The sequence below is a fragment of the Toxoplasma gondii genome, chromosome VI (genome assembly GCF_000006565.2).
Source record: "Toxoplasma gondii ME49 chromosome VI, whole genome shotgun sequence".
In the NCBI taxonomy this organism is placed as follows: domain Eukaryota; phylum Apicomplexa; class Conoidasida; order Eucoccidiorida; family Sarcocystidae; genus Toxoplasma; species Toxoplasma gondii.
This window is the reverse complement of record NC_031473.1, coordinates 3,420,550-3,435,199: the sequence shown is the minus strand read 5'-3', so window position 1 is coordinate 3,435,199 and position 14,650 is coordinate 3,420,550. Positions and strand designations below refer to the sequence as shown.

General features: G+C 52.8%; 2 protein-coding genes across 2 annotated transcripts; one reads left to right on the top strand and one right to left on the bottom strand.

The window, feature by feature from the left end:
• Window positions 1–76: 76 nt before the first annotated feature.
• On the top strand, window positions 77–5,025 carry TGME49_244670 (hypothetical protein). Its single transcript, XM_002366915.2, has one exon. It carries the CDS (start codon window positions 1,465–1,467, stop codon window positions 2,941–2,943), a length of 1,479 nt encoding a protein of 492 aa, XP_002366956.1. The 5' UTR covers window positions 77–1,464; the 3' UTR covers window positions 2,944–5,025.
• Window positions 4,350–14,466, bottom strand: TGME49_244660 (hypothetical protein). Its single transcript, XM_002366914.2, has 6 exons — window positions 9,938–14,466; window positions 8,599–8,705; window positions 8,238–8,312; window positions 7,816–7,962; window positions 7,069–7,150; window positions 4,350–6,550 (listed from the first exon to the last, which is right to left on the bottom strand). The coding sequence occupies exons 1-6, from the start codon at window positions 12,452–12,454 to the stop codon at window positions 5,480–5,482; spliced, it is 3,999 nt and encodes a 1,332-aa protein (XP_002366955.1). The 5' UTR covers window positions 12,455–14,466; the 3' UTR covers window positions 4,350–5,479.
• Window positions 14,467–14,650: the final 184 nt, after the last annotated feature.

The window sequence follows — 14,650 nt, the reverse complement described above, 5'->3', positions numbered from 1 at the left end:
ACGCGTACTACGGCATACGGCGGTGGTAGCCACTCACCCCCCAGTAGGCTTCGCAGCTCTTTGCAGTAGTTGCAGAACCCTCAATGTTGTAGATCTTTGAAGGAGAACGAATATTTCACTGAAACACGCAACGGTTGTCGTCGTGGAAAAGTGTTAGTGCACGTATTCTCGAGACGCTCGTCTCCATGTCTCTACGGGGTCAGGGAGTGGCGGCGTCTGTATCCGCAGAAGGTTCCCGGTCCCACTGACACATTTGGGTCAGATCTCACGTGCAGCAGACTTCTGGCGTCTCGGGGTCTGTTTCAGTGCCAGATTCCTGCGAGTGTTGGTCTCAAGCGCAAAGCAACAGTCTCTGCAGATGTGGGGTGTATTTTTCGACACTGAAACTCAACCACTTATACCGTACGAGAACTTTTTTTCTCTTAATCAACCGACTCTGGATGTGATGTGAACTACCACATTGAGTGTGTTGTCTGCTTTGCGCGTCAGGAAAAAGCAATGGATTTCTACTCCTCTTTCTGAAGGCTTTGAGTCATGCAAAAGGAGACTTAAGGGACGCCGCATTTCCATGTGTAACGTGTCTTTTATCGGTGCCGATAGGAGGTTACTTCATGGACAGAAGAACCACTGCTTCTGAGGTGCCGTCTGCACTCACTGGGATTCTGTTGTTGGCGCAAGCTGGTGTCGGTCATGCCATTGAAGTTGTGTTGAGTTTTTCCCACGCCTTCTTCACTGACCTTCTTGAGTATTGGTGGCCATAAGTATCTTGGGGTCGATCGTTTGAGACGGATTCCATTTCCATCTTGTTTCTACAGGCATTGCTCACACGTGGACGGTCCGTGATACATTAACACAGGTAGTGGTTGTGACCTCCGGAGGCCAAATTATCGAAGTGACCGTATTCATATTTCGGTTGTATAAGCTCTTCGTCATTGCGCAAACATTTCCGTGCGTGGCCGCCCTGCGGCTGCGTGTGTTGTCAAGTGAGTTCCGCGTTTGCGGGAACGCACGCCTTGTAGCTGAAGGTCCTTTGTCACCCCCATCGTAGGGTGTAAGCCGATTCCGTTTCTTGATTGCTGTTGCTAATTACATCTGCGACTATCATTATGGAGTTGATCCTTCATAATGCCCGTGCAATTGAACGGACAACTAACCGAATCCCTGCAAGTCTGATGTAGCCCTTATTCCGTCGAACGACAGAACAACACTGTCAATATCACTTCGGATCTTGTGAGGCTTTCTGCCACATAGCTCTTGCTGATTCTTGGCCATTCTCTCGATGGGCTTCATCAATCTTTCCGTCTTTAACACTCCGTCTTTCCTCCCGTGGGTGCTCTCTGTATCAACTGCGTCGAGACGTACTCGCTTTCGTGTAGTGACTTGACGCTACCCGAGTGCGACTGAGCGGTTTGCACTCAATGGAGAACCTCGTGTTAAGGCTGATGCGTTTTTTCTCACCTGAAAATGAGGAGGCGTTCTGTGCCGACACCTTCGTGTCCAGTTCCGGCGCCAGAGCAGCCGCGTGGCGGGGTTCCACCCATCAGCGTGACGCCTAACTTGCCAGTTGGGAAGGATGGGCTCATATCATCTACGGAAGACAGGCATGCGAGTGGGACGACGGAACCTAGTTTCTTTACTTCGCTGCTGCAACGGTTGTCTACCGGTTTAAACAGTTGCACAGACGCCCGACGGGGACAGGACACCTTCAATGAGCTTCTCGTCGCAGAGTCATCGCACGTAGATGCCGGACCCTGCACACTTCCACCCTCGCTTTTTGGAAATCGAGAGGACATCTGGATTCCCCCTGTTTATGGGTCACGCGCCGTAGGTCCCACCTTCTCTAAGTCGCCTGAGAGTCAGTTGCTGGAATCGAACGGTGAAATTCCTGCCTCTTCGAACGAGGTCAACACTCAAGGAGCAGGCAGACCCGCTGTATCTGTATGTGCCTTTCTCCGCAGAGAGCACTGCGAGTTTCCGTTGTTTTTTGGCGAGCGACGCGCCTGCAATGTTCCTTCTCCATCATTTGCTTCTGGGACTGATTCCCGCAGCTGTCTACTGTTGTCGGGTACCTCATCCTCTGCGCCGGCCTTTGAAACACCGATTTCCCACGAGTGTCCCCTCGCCTGCCACAAATCTGAGCGTAGTGTGTTATTGCCTCCGGCTCCCTGTTCTCCCCCGAACGAGGTTTCATTTTTCTCCGACGACGTACCAAATGAGAACCGCGACTTCCAACTAACCAGCACGTCTTCGTCGCGGTTGTCTGCGCGCAATTTCTCCGAGTCGCTGGGTCCAAACAGTTCCACAATTTTCCTGTCCGTAGGCGATGATTCAGAGGGTCCACACCCTACCGTTGCGTCGAAATTCTCTATTGCTGAAGCCAGTGCGTTGCCTACTGTCTTGTGCCCTCTGGCGGCTAACAGTTTCAGTGTGGGTGTTTCCGCCGGCATCGCTCAAGGATCGGTGGAACCTCCACAAATGCGGTGGAAAACGGCAGAAAGCCAGAGTTTCCCTCAGGAGTCCACAGCCTCAGACGCAGTTAGAGGCTCATCGAGCGGATGCAGTCCACTCGAGGCGGGCGAAAGGCCACTAACAAATACCGGAAGCGGAGACGGAATGCGCCTTGAAGAATCGCTGGTCTGTCATGCGTGTTCTGGCTGGAATTGGCCGTGCTCGAACCACCAAACGGACTCGAAAGAGACGGCATTCGACAGCTCCCAAAGTCAACAAACGCGGGCAACCGAGGCAGGAAGTTCTCCAGCGCGTGCTCGTGTTTCTGGAGAGACCAGAGGAAACTACAGTCTCGAAACTTCCACCGTCTTTCAACTTGCGTTTGATGTGTATCAGGGGTGCAGAGCCACGAGCGTGGACGACGGTGAGGTGTCAATCGTTGGAGATCCCCTGTTCAGAGAAAGACGGCCGAAAGTAGAAGACCTTGTCGCATGATGTTGGATCTGCATGATTCGCGATAGAGACAGGGGATGTTTCTGCTTTGTCTTGCGTCACACAAAAACGCACAAGGGCTTTTTTCGTCTTTCGCAGGCTGCGGAGTTCGATCGGTGTGTGTTAACGAACCAGCTAGCATTGGGAAGGAATCGAGATTCACAGAATTGAAGAATTGAACTCCACACTTGTGAGACAGTGAACCGTCGTATAAGTGCTTCTGCCTCACCTAAGAGTAGAGTCTGATCTAGGGATGTGGCCTGAGTTGGCACGATACGGCGGGGGAATCGGCGTCAACGAAACCACTACGAAGAAGCCAGGGAAAGACACTAGAAACTGAGATTGGTTTTGTCTCTATGCGGTTTCTCCATGGGAAGAGACAGTGATTCTCTGTCCTGCATCACGCCTGCTGGTCTGCACTCTTTCCCACCAAAGATGAGAAAGATGAATCATTTGTCCTGCCAACCAAGCACCACAGTTGGAGTTCTTACAATATTCTGTTCCCGTTGCCAGCAGGACTCGAGATGATTCAGCTGTCAGGCCCTTTACGGAAGCTCCACTGTTTTTTGCTGGGAGGAAAACCTTTCTAAACACACAGGAAGGGAGAGTAAACGAGAGACGGATTGCCTTTTTGTCTCTGCCCTCTCAGGTTTTTGTTGCATTCCTCTTGCAGTGAGTTGAGGATTCTCCATTTCATTGGAGAAAGCCGGAGCGACGATAGTGGTGCGGTGGCGTTCCTCGTTCCAGGGAGCTGCCCTCATCGTGTGCTTCCACACGTTTCGAACAGAGAGTTTTTGATCAGAGTGAATTTGTTTCATTCTCCAAAATGCCCCCGTTGCATCCATGTTTATTGTTTGTAAAAAGTAAGGCTAACGGCCAAGGAAGTCGGGTTGTTTTGAATAAGACGTAGTTGTGGTGGTACCGGTTGCTACCAGTGTGGAATTGAGGGATTGATTGAAAAGGCAAAGTAGTCTCGTCTTTCTTTAGTGAAACTCTAGTCGAATCGACGATATAAATCGCCACACACACCTGAGTATAATCTTCTAATCGTGTCCATTTCACAGTTACTTCACCACCTGTCGCTTTCCGACTACCAGCGTGAGAGACTTCTTCACCTTCTGTACTCCAGTACCTGTTGTACCTCCCAGAGCAGATAGAAGCAATACTCTTGAATGTAACGGTGCAGTTGGCGGACGAAGGTTTCCTATACGTGTGTTCTGTGATCAAAGAGCTCATCAACGTCGACTGGAGAGCCGTTTGTTTACAGAATAAACCTACAAAAATTGATCAAATGCTCATCAGTGCCTCTAAGTACCGAAAACGGGGTAGTCTGCGACTGCACACGTCCGGTTCCCGGAAGAACCGAACTAATAAGTAGCCCAAAGACCCTTCTATTTCGAAAGGAGAAAGGGGGATAATACTCGAAAACAGGAACAGAAGAAAGCAGGGTAGAGGGTTCCATCAGCTGCGTCGGCTGGTGCCTGCGCAAATAGTGAGGTGTTGCAAGAATGGAAACAGTTGGGGGAAGTTTGTTGAAGTGAAATGCATCTGACACTTTCGACAAAAGGAGAAGGGTTCCTACTGCGATGAGCAAGCATGATGCTCTTTGCTTCATTCAAAACGCGGCGGCGACACGGTGCACGGAAAACTTCATTGATGTCTCTTCAGTGCTTCACTCTCCCGACGAAGTCTCCCGTCGGTTCTCTTTCAAGCAGCCGATGCACTACGAGACACCTACACTTTCAGACGAAGGTAGAAAAAATAAAAACCTAGCTTTTCTTCGTTTTTTCAACTCCCCCCGTCTTGACTCTCTTGTCATTTTCGTCGCCACCGTAACCTCATTTTCAAGCTTGAGACCAGGCGCCCCATTGCCTAGCTTTGCAGAACCCAGAGAGTCTCCCTGGAAACTCACAACCGCTGTCCTTTTCCATTGCTTCAGCTGTCGACGCAAACGAAGCAACGTCTAAATTATCGAGTCCAGGAGACTCGGACAACAGGTGTCTCAACGTGTCTGTTGGAACTCCGGGAGCAATCTCTGTTGCCCTTTTCACGCTCTCCCGCTCCAGGGGGGAAGCTGCTGCGATCATCTAAGCAACATATATACATATATATATATATATATATGTATATATACACACATATATATCGGATTAAATCACATATAAATATACGTATAAGCATGTGTTTCCGTTTTCGGGTGTAATGGACTGCGTCTGCTGAAAGACCTTCTGACTTCAGAGTGTCGCACAAGGCTCGCTTCCAGAAAGGCAGAAGTCGGAGGCTTCTGCACGCTGTCTTCTCGTCGGCTTTCTGGAGACAGAAATTCACCAATGCCCCTCCAATGAGAGAGCCAATTCACAAGACGCGGTCAACCTCTGCGCCAAGGCCCGGACCTCGCTGCGTGCGCCGGCGTGGTGCGCTCCTCGAAATGCTAAAGCTATCGTAGAACGTCTTCCCCCCGAAGAGCCTTCACCTAGACACTCCAACAATGTCGGAGCAGAGGCGAGAGAACTGCAACTGAACCTCTGAATTGTTCTAGCTAAACACGCTCTAAAAATGCTCGAGACCCCTCAGAGCGTCCCGGATTCACTACCTGTGTGGCTCCCTGTCCACCTGCAGGCTTAGCGCAGCGCGCCGCTCTGGCGTCGGACGAAGAACTCTCAGAGGCAGTGGACGAACATGAGGCACAGTCGAAGGAAGAGGAAACCTGAAGGAGACCAGCGACCGGCGACTCTAAGGAAGAGGGAAGAGAAGTCGTGCATCCTTTTGTCTTCTGTTCCCGAGATGTTCTGCGAGAGATGAGAGGCCTAGGCGACGCGGCAGATTCAAACACAGGTCTGCGGGTGTTGCCCAACGAGGCGTTCGGACTTTTCTTCTCTGCAGCGCTTTCCTTGCGCTTCAACGCTCGCTCTTCTGTGTGACGACCGCCGATTCTCGCGAGCAGAAACCGAACTTGTGTCTCTCTCGGACCTTCCTCAACATTCTCAGTCTGCTTCCCAAGAACCTCGCCTTGAAGGCTTGTCGTCGCTTCTCCTTTTCGCCTCGCGCTGTACACTGGGGAAGCAAGTCGTTTTCCTAAATCCGGTGTAAGCGTGTGGTTTCGCGAACTCGTTTCTTCCACAATGGTCGGCTTTTCCTTGCGGAGTCCTGTCCCCGGATTCTCGACGACTTCGTCGCAACTCGCCGGGCCGCGCCCCTGTGTGCATTCTTCCACTGTCTGTCCAGCGTCTCGCTTGTCTCCACCTCTGCCCGTGGCCTTCCCCGCAGACAGCGCCTGTCTAGACACCTGAGACACTAAAGAAGAAGAGAGAGAAGAAGAGGGAGAAGGAGACGATGGAGAAGAAGAAGACGGCGCAGTTGCTGTCTCGCCCGATTCGGTTGAGAAAGTGCCTACACCGTGAGTTCGGAGATTCTGTGAACGCGAGGCAGGCGCGTCGCACGGTGGTGCAGACGCGGACTGGCTGTCGCCGCAGCAGAGGAGATTTGCAGCTTCCATCGCTTTTTCGTCTTGCTCAAACAGTTCGTCAATCTCCGCATCTGTCAGGTTCCCTGCTCGGTCGAATACTTCTCGTTCCCACTTCCACGGCGAAGGCAACTCGTTTGTCATTCCCTGCAGAGACATGCGAGAAAACGCCAGAGGAACACGCGCCTCCGATTGGGAACTAACAAGCAGCGTGTCTGCGACGGCGACCGCCGCTCTCTGGGGGTGTACAGACAGCCGAGCGTCGCGCGCCGAAGGTTCTCACAGACAAACGGGGGAGCGCGAAACAGTCAGTAGACACTTGCGGATTGAACGCAGTTAACCAGCTGAGTAACGACCAGAAAACAGAGAAGTCCGGCTGGAGGAAGAGACTCAATCCACAGGTCGCTTCTCGTTCCTCGCGGGCCGCATCCGTGAGTCGATGCTTCAGACTTGCGGACTCGCCTCGTGTCGAGGCGGGGAGTTCCGTGAAGAGACACAGGGGGAAGCAGAAATGGGCGAGCCAGACGGAACTGGAAGGAAACACTCAAAAAAGGAAGAAACAGACAGAAAGGAAGACAGAAGAGCGAACGAGAAAAGACGACAGCGACGCCGTGCGTTCCGTTCTCCGATAGAAGAACTCGTGAGAGAGAAAAGACAGGAATCACCTGTTCAACAAGACCACGAGAGGCGGCGAAGCTGAAGATGTCGCGAAGAAAGCGGGCAAAGTCCTTCCCATGATTCATGTGTCTGTTGAAGGAGACAGCGCATGCAGTTCAGAGGAAGCTTGAGAAAACGATTGCATCTGAGAAGCGCAAGAAACAAAGGCCAGATCGAGTTGGTATCCCCTTCTACAGAGAAGCCTGCATTTGCAGGTTTTCTCGAAGAATTTGGATTTCTTTATATTTTCTTAGAGCCCCAGACCCGGCAGCGGCCATGACCACAGCGACACTCTAGTCAAGCCGCCGCAGAAGAAACGCGCAGATTGTCCTCTTTTCATGAGCCTCGAAACTCGAACACCAGTCACACCGCTGTTCAAAACGCGAGTCTTCAGCTAGCAACAACAGACCGTGTCAAGAACTAGACACAACCACAACATAAGAACTGTCTCCTCACTATCTCTTTCGAGGTCCTCGCAGTGCAAGCGATATGCAGAGTGAAACTGCTTGGATCGAAAAGGGAGAGAGAAGACACCACGATCCAGAAAGTCTCAGGCGACAAGAAGCGCGCTACAGCCCCGGCGCCGTAAAGACAAGTAGGCAACATCAACGGAGAAGAAGGTAAACATTTACGAAGAGGACACACTTGAAAGAAGAGAGCAGCAAAGACGAGCAAGACAGAAGAACATAAGACGAGGGAGACGGAGGGAGACTCGAGGAAGAAGAACGAAGAGAAGCACAGACTGTCTCGCTTACCTGAGGTGGGCAAGTTCATGGAAGAAAACAGCGAGCTGAGTGGATCGACTGATGAGTTCGTTCACTTCTTCTCTCTTTCGCAAACGAAGGCGAATCGTCGCGAGAGACCTTGGCACGACGGTGGGAGTCTCCCCGTCGTTCAGGACTCTAACGTTTGAAGAGAACAAGAAGAGACCAGAAACGCTCAGTGAAGGAGAGACACGCAAGAACGCGGAAGACAGCGAAAAAGCGCAGGAACTGAAAGGAGAAAAGGAAGGGAGACACACAGCCGAAACAAAGGGAAGAAGAGGCAAGTACTTATACTGTCAGGCACCGAAAGTCCTTCCGATATACATCGTGTCTGCCTTGGTTGGACGACGCACACCCGGGAAAAGCGAGAACCGTTGGCGGCATGAACCGCGGTGAAACGCGTTGCTACGTACTTGGTCTGCATCGGCTTTTTCACAGTGATGCCTGCCTTCTTCTCAGTCGGGTGGTGTTCGGCAAGGAAGGTGTACCTACAGCAGAACAAACAGAAGCTCTCGTCGCGTACACCGTCAGAGTCCCATCTCCAGACGGCGATGCGACTGCCGAGACACGAAAAGCACAGAGTTCTCCTCTCGTTTCGACGACATATCCCCACAGAATCCAGGCACTGGCAGAGATCCTTTTCGATAGGTTTTGACGTTGTTCAAAGGGAATACACCAGCAGGAGTACAGAGTTCATGCGGAACAATGCTTGCGACGTTTCTCAGAAGAGACACAGTCTCTGGTGGAACCCTCTGATCGCGTCGCGCTTCTTACCGGAGTCCAAAGCGCCGACAAATTTCAGATCCGTACAGTGTATGGAGAACATGCAGCGCTTCCAAGACTTTGCGGCGATTCTCAAGCAGCTCCAGCTTCCCGTCAACCTAAAGGAATCGACACACGCGAAGAAGCGTACAAAGGCGTACCCGACGACGAAGAAAGATGGGCAGGCAAGAAAGCAGCAGAAAGGACGCAGAAGAAGATGTCAATCAGAGAAAGAGAACAGAGAGGAGACGAAGGCGTCGAAGAAGAAAACGTGGAGTGAAAGACGAAAAACAAGAGAAAAAGAGGAGAGAACAACTGAGATGAACCGCTGAAGAATCGATGTCAGGCAACTCTTTGCGGGGGACAGCAGTGCCCTGGGGTGTGTTTGCTCGAATAAGGAAGAAGTGGAATCTCGAACATCTCATTTTGTCTTTGCATCGTTCTCCTCAGTTTTCAGATCTTCTTCTTCTCCGTCTGTCTCTGCCTCCAGTCCACCGAATTCGTTTCGTCCTTCCCGCTGCCTTGCTCTGTGTCTCGGCCCCTCATATTCCATCCTTCCAGGTGTTCCGTCGGCTTCAACCTGCGACCAGGCGCTGAGTCCAAGACGCACGACCACGAGGCTTGTCAACTCCCCACAAACCGACGCCTCGCTCTTTCTCTTTGTCGCCTCCTCGCTCCGGCGTTGTCAACGAGAAAAGATCGGATTTCGAGATCCCAAAACACTCTGACGTCTCCACACCATTCACACCGTTTCTGCAGCTCACGAGAAAACAAGCAACTCGCTGAGCGAGAAGATGAACTTTTCTCCCGTCACCTCTTTCTCTGTCGAGATCTCGACTTCCATCCACTCTATGTTGAATGTTCTGGATGTTGAAGAGCCTCGGAAAACTGAGTGTTCTCGAAGCCAAGCTAACACAACAGGACTTGGATCCGGGAAGCGATTTGTCGTCGCTACTCTCCACAAGAAGTCCATCAATGTCCCTCGCTCAGAGGTAATTCCTCCCGGTGCGAGGGTACTGATCATACGCGCCTCTGAGCAATTGTCGTCTCTCGCTGTTGGGACGAATGCGCGGCACATCCAACCGGGGAGCCTCTGACAACTCGGTTTGCGCGTATCGCCTTCCTCGAAACTTTCTTCGCCAGTAACTGAGGTAAGGAACGCGAGGTTGTTTCCTTGTAATGATCGCCGCGTTCATGGACCCAAGGAAACACTCAAGCATTCGTGGACTCTTTCACCCACTTGATAACAGACTTGCCGACCGACTGGTATACAGAAAACAAAAACACAGGCCCAAGTGAAGTATGCCGTGTGACAGTGGCGAACTGTGAGTTGCAACTGCGCCCCCATTACCTTTGTGTGTTTGAAGGTAAAGTAGCGCGACTGTTCCAAGCGAGCGAGTTTCCTCTCTGTTCTGTCTCTTCTGAACGTCCACTCTTGGCTGTCGCTCTTCTTCACTCCGCCGAGGCCGCCCTTCGACCGCCGCTGCTCTGTCGAAGTCACGGCACTCTCTCGAAGATCCTGGCCTCTCTGGGTCACCAGCGGAGACAAGCCAGAGTGCGAAAAAGAAGACGAAGGAGAAGAACAAGGAGAAGAAGGCGGAGAAGCCGAGGATAGAGAAGCCGAAGACGGAGAAGCCGAAGACGGAGAAGCAGGAAGGGAACAAGAAAGAGAAGAAGGAGAGGCGTTCAGGGCAGAGCAAGCGCGTAGAGAAGCATCTGAAGAAAGACGAAGAGTGGAGCGACAGATCTGCGCACTGAGACAAGAAGTTGGTCGCTTGCTCTCGCCGGGTGAGGATTGTGAAGAAGACAACTCTGAAGTACGAGAAGGACGAGCTGTCGCAGCTTCATTTTTCAAAGTCGCCAGGGGGGGGTCTCTGGTTGCCTTTTCTGCCTCGAAATCTATCGGAGCCGTTGTCGCGACCGCAGGTCGAGCGACGCGGCTTCCCCTTTCTCGCGAGGCGTCTGGGGAGACGGGAGACAGTTTCGGAGTCGAGGCGGTTGGGACAGAGAGAGCCTGTGGAGCACGCAAGTCGGAAACCGACTCAGGAGAAGCTGGGTGTGAGCGTCTTGAGGAGTGAGGAGGAAAAAACGAATTCGAAGACCGCGCTTTCTCCGTGGGTTTGACTGCATGCGTATTCAAGAGAAGACTGTGGCCTGGTCTCTGTCTCAGATCCCGAACTTCACGAACCGATAGTGAATCCTTCTTCTCTTGAGTTTTCCCCTCTGTTCTTCCCTTCACTTTCGGATTCGACTCTTCTTGGTTGCCTTCTCTCCCTTGGTCGTCCACCTCACTATGACGTTTGCCACTGCATTCCTTCTGTCTGTCGGCCTTTTCTGTCGGGATCGTTTCCTCCTCGCTGCGTCCTCTCTGTCCCGGCTCCTCTATCTCACGCGTCGGCCTATCCTTGGAGATTCGCTTCCCCTCAGGTGAGCGCGCCGTGCATGTCGTCCCGGATTTTTCTTTTTTCTCAATTTTCTTGCCCCTTGCATGCAGCTGGAGACAGCCGTGTGGCAGGCCGGCGGTCTTCACAGCGAGACACTGCGACGTCGGCACCGCGTGAGTTCTGCTGGAGTATCTCTGGAACGCACAACTCCCAGCTCTCGACAAAGAGGTCCTCGAAAGGACAGGAACCTGTCGGACGTTCTCGAGGTGCCTCCGCCCTGTCTCGGGGTCCGCTGTCAAGGCAGGAACCGTCTTTCTCTCCAGGTGCAATCCAAAGAGCCTAGGAGCACGCGCTGCGGTCTGAACGTGGGGAATCCGAGCCGTGTCGAGTTGCTGAGGAAAGTGAGATGACTTTCCAGACACGAGGTTTCTTCCACTTCGCCTCAACCTTTGCTTCCTCTCACAGGCGTTCTCTCGGTTTGGACTTCTCCCGGTGTCCTTGTGTCCGCATTGCCCCGTCACCTCGTCTCTCTCGAGTCGCTCTTTTCTCGTTATCTCCTTCCCTTCTTCCCCCGCCCCGCTCTCCACTGCGACCTGCTCTGCACCGCCTGAAGTCGCCTCTTTCTCCTCAGTCCGGACTGCCTCTCCGCAGTCCCCCTCCTCGTCGGCGTCGACGCACAGATCTCCCGTCCCAGACGCCACCCGAGGCGCCAGCGCTGGAGAGGAAGCAAACGACAAAACCGACAAAACCGACGAAGACGACGAAGACAACGGAGACAGCGAGGGGAGAGACACGCGCGAAAAGGGCAGCAAGGACCGACTCGCGTCTCCAGCAGGCACTCCGCGAGAGCCTTGGCGAGACACTGAAACGCCTCGTATAGACGCATGGGACTTCGAAGGCGACGCAGCCGACTGTGAAGGAGACAGGGAGTCCCCGCAGAGACGTCCGAGAGCACGGGAGTCTCTGACGGGGGGCAGGCGTCCCCAGAGAATTCTCGTCGCCACACCAACGCTGACATGCCTGTGTGGCGCAACCCAGTTCGTGAAGCGCGGGCTCTCGAAGGCGCATTCGACGACAGCGTTCCTTTGCAATTGACCTTTCTTACTCAGATGAAGGCCGGCGGAGATTCGAGGTCGCCCGCCTCTTCGCTGCTTTTTTTTCTTCTTCCCAGAGAGCGGCGAAACTCGACCCGTGTCTGGGCCACAACTTGAAGCAGGGCAACCGCGAGCAGGATTCGTGGACGCGAGTGAGAGCGAAGATGCTTCTTTCAGAGAGGGGAGGAGGGATGTCAGACGCGTACTGTCCTTTGAAGAAGATGGGGCTACGCATGCATCGCTGCATGAACGCCTCTGTTTTGCTGGAGAAGACAGAGAACGGCGACACCTTCCCATGGGCTTCCCGGACAGAGACTCAACACGATGAGTGAGTTCTATCGCGTTCTTCCTGGGACGGAGCGCAACGGGGGTGTCTTTGTGTGGACTCATCTTGAAAAGGCTCTCTTAGAAACTTGGCTGTTGGAAATCAGACTGCGTCTTTGGATTGCATGCTTGCAGTTTTGTCGGAGGGAAAAGAGCAGGAAAGAGAAGGACGGCGGCGGCGTTTGAGGCTTTTCAGAATGGCAGCGACACACCGGGGGGGAACAAATCTGAAACGTCTGAATGGAAGAGAGGAAAACCACGGATATGCACACAGAGTGACAAGGAAACGACAGAGACGGCAAGCGCAGCCGACGAAGGAGCGGAGAAAAACACACTGTCGGAAAGCGAAAAAAAAACGAAAAGGGCGGCTGAATGGATGGGAGACACGCGCTTGCTCGATATCCTCTCGATTCAAGTCAGGCTGTGTTCACTGGAGAAGCTGGAGAGAAATTCCGAGAGGGAAACTAAAACGAGTCACACTACAGGGCGGCAGGAGTGGAGCTTCTCTGCCAGTTTCTTGGGATGCAGATGAAACTTAAGTGCCTACACAATTCACAGACGGCAAGGCCTCGGCAGCACGCAGGCCTGAAGCCACTTCGTTTGAAAAAGCAACCGGGGGCGAAGTGACTTTGCGAGAAATCTACACCCCACCGCGCTCTCTTGTAGATGTCATGTCCCGATGAAAGCCAAACACAGAAAGACGCGGAGCAGGCGACCAGGGAGGCCTCCGCACTTCGACTGTCTCTACACTTTAATGCACGAACTCGAGTTCGGGTCTCCAGAACGCGTGATTTGAAACATAGGGGAGACAAGGGAAAACCGACAGTCTTTTGACAAGACACTTCTGCATGCTTCTTCACATGCAGGGCGGTGTGCATGGGCTTTTGCTTTTGCGAAAAACAACGAAAGGGAGGGTATATGTGTCATTGAGATCTGCGGTAGGCGATGATGTTGTTACGCGGAAGCAAATGAGCATAGAGAGCCCGTTAGTGCTTCTGCTGAGTGTACCTGGGCACCCGTAGCCACAGGATGCAGCTTCAGCGCTGTTCTATAGAGGCTTTACAGACGGCAGCCTGGACGGATTCGACTCCAGCATGCGAGCGAAACTTCGCCCGCACGGAGTCAAGTCCTATCCGTCTATGCTCCGTACACAGCCACATCAGAAAGGAAACCACGAAAGAGACTCTTATGATACTTCTACAGCTACAACATTGTGGATAGGGAAGAGAAAATATGTCCACGGGAGGCGGTCCGACGTGGAAGGCGGGGGAATCCAGTGTTGCTTTAAAAGGGAAGAAGACGTTGGCACACACGCTGCCGTCAGAAAACGACTTTGCCCGTCTCCTTTGGCTTCTTGGTAGGTTGCCATCACGTTGAAGCCTGAAGACTTCAGGCTCGTGATCAGGCTCACCAGCTCCGCGACGAAAATCGAACAGGCTGGCAAACCCCCTCTATAGGTAAAATACCATGAGCGGCGAGGGAAGATACAGCTGAAAAAAACTGCACAGGAGGAGGGGATGCATAGAAAGACCGACTGAAAAATGTTGCCTTCCTGGTTGGGTCTGCATGGGCAAAGGCAGCAGCAGACAGGGGATCTCCAAGAGGTGACAAAGGTCGTTGGGTTTGGCTGTGAGCTGCCAATGAAACTCTGTTGCTGTTGACACGAGGAAGTGATAGAGACGGGGGACTACGAATGGGGAAACTAGGCAAGCCAAAACGGCTTTGAGACGGCTCTTCCCAGGGTTCCCAAAATTCCGCGAACCTCAACTCAAGCGGACTCGCCCAGGTGTACGTACACTGCGTATAGAGGGACTTCTAGCTCTGCAGCTCTTCAGTTCGCACCGTCGAGCTTGGAAAATATGCATGGAACTGAAGGAAAATGACAGTTTTGTGCGATAAGTCTTCATTCGGGGAGTACGTCCGTGTTCCCAAACACCCTCCGCGCGCTGCGATCGAACTCGTGGTTGGAAAAGAACGAAACCAAGGAAGCGATGTCGCATGGCACACTAAACGCCACTCGCTCTACTGCACTTGTCTAAATGAAGCTGCGTTTCGGTCCGTCCGTCGTTCCTTTCGCGATAGGACGGGTCGAAAATGACAACTGAGAGCAAACTAGCTGTTTCCGTGCCACCTCCTCTATCGAGGTAGCGCGAAAAAAATCTCGCGGAAGGAGATTGTGGCGCGGAAGTGCGTTGCACCGAAAAAAATGGTCAGGCTGCTCTGGTCAACGTGAAACACTCCACTTCCGCTGAAACTTTGAGG

Bases quoted from the DNA above. Each gene is read 5' to 3' on its own strand.
- TGME49_244660 (XM_002366914.2), bottom strand. From the start codon at position 12,454: ATGAGTCCACACAAAGACACCCCCGTTGCGCTCCGTCCCAGGAAGAAC. The intron at 8,313-8,598 runs GTAAGAAGCGCG...GTTCTGCTGTAG, and splicing joins TGTCGGCGCTTTGGACTCCG to GTACACCTTCCTTGCCGAAC. The intron at 6,551-7,068 runs GTGATTCCTGTC...ATGTCTCTGCAG, and splicing joins CTCGTGGTCTTGTTGAACAG to GGAATGACAAACGAGTTGCC.
- TGME49_244670 (XM_002366915.2), top strand. From the start codon at position 1,465: ATGAGGAGGCGTTCTGTGCCGACACCTTCGTGTCCAGTTCCGGCGCCA.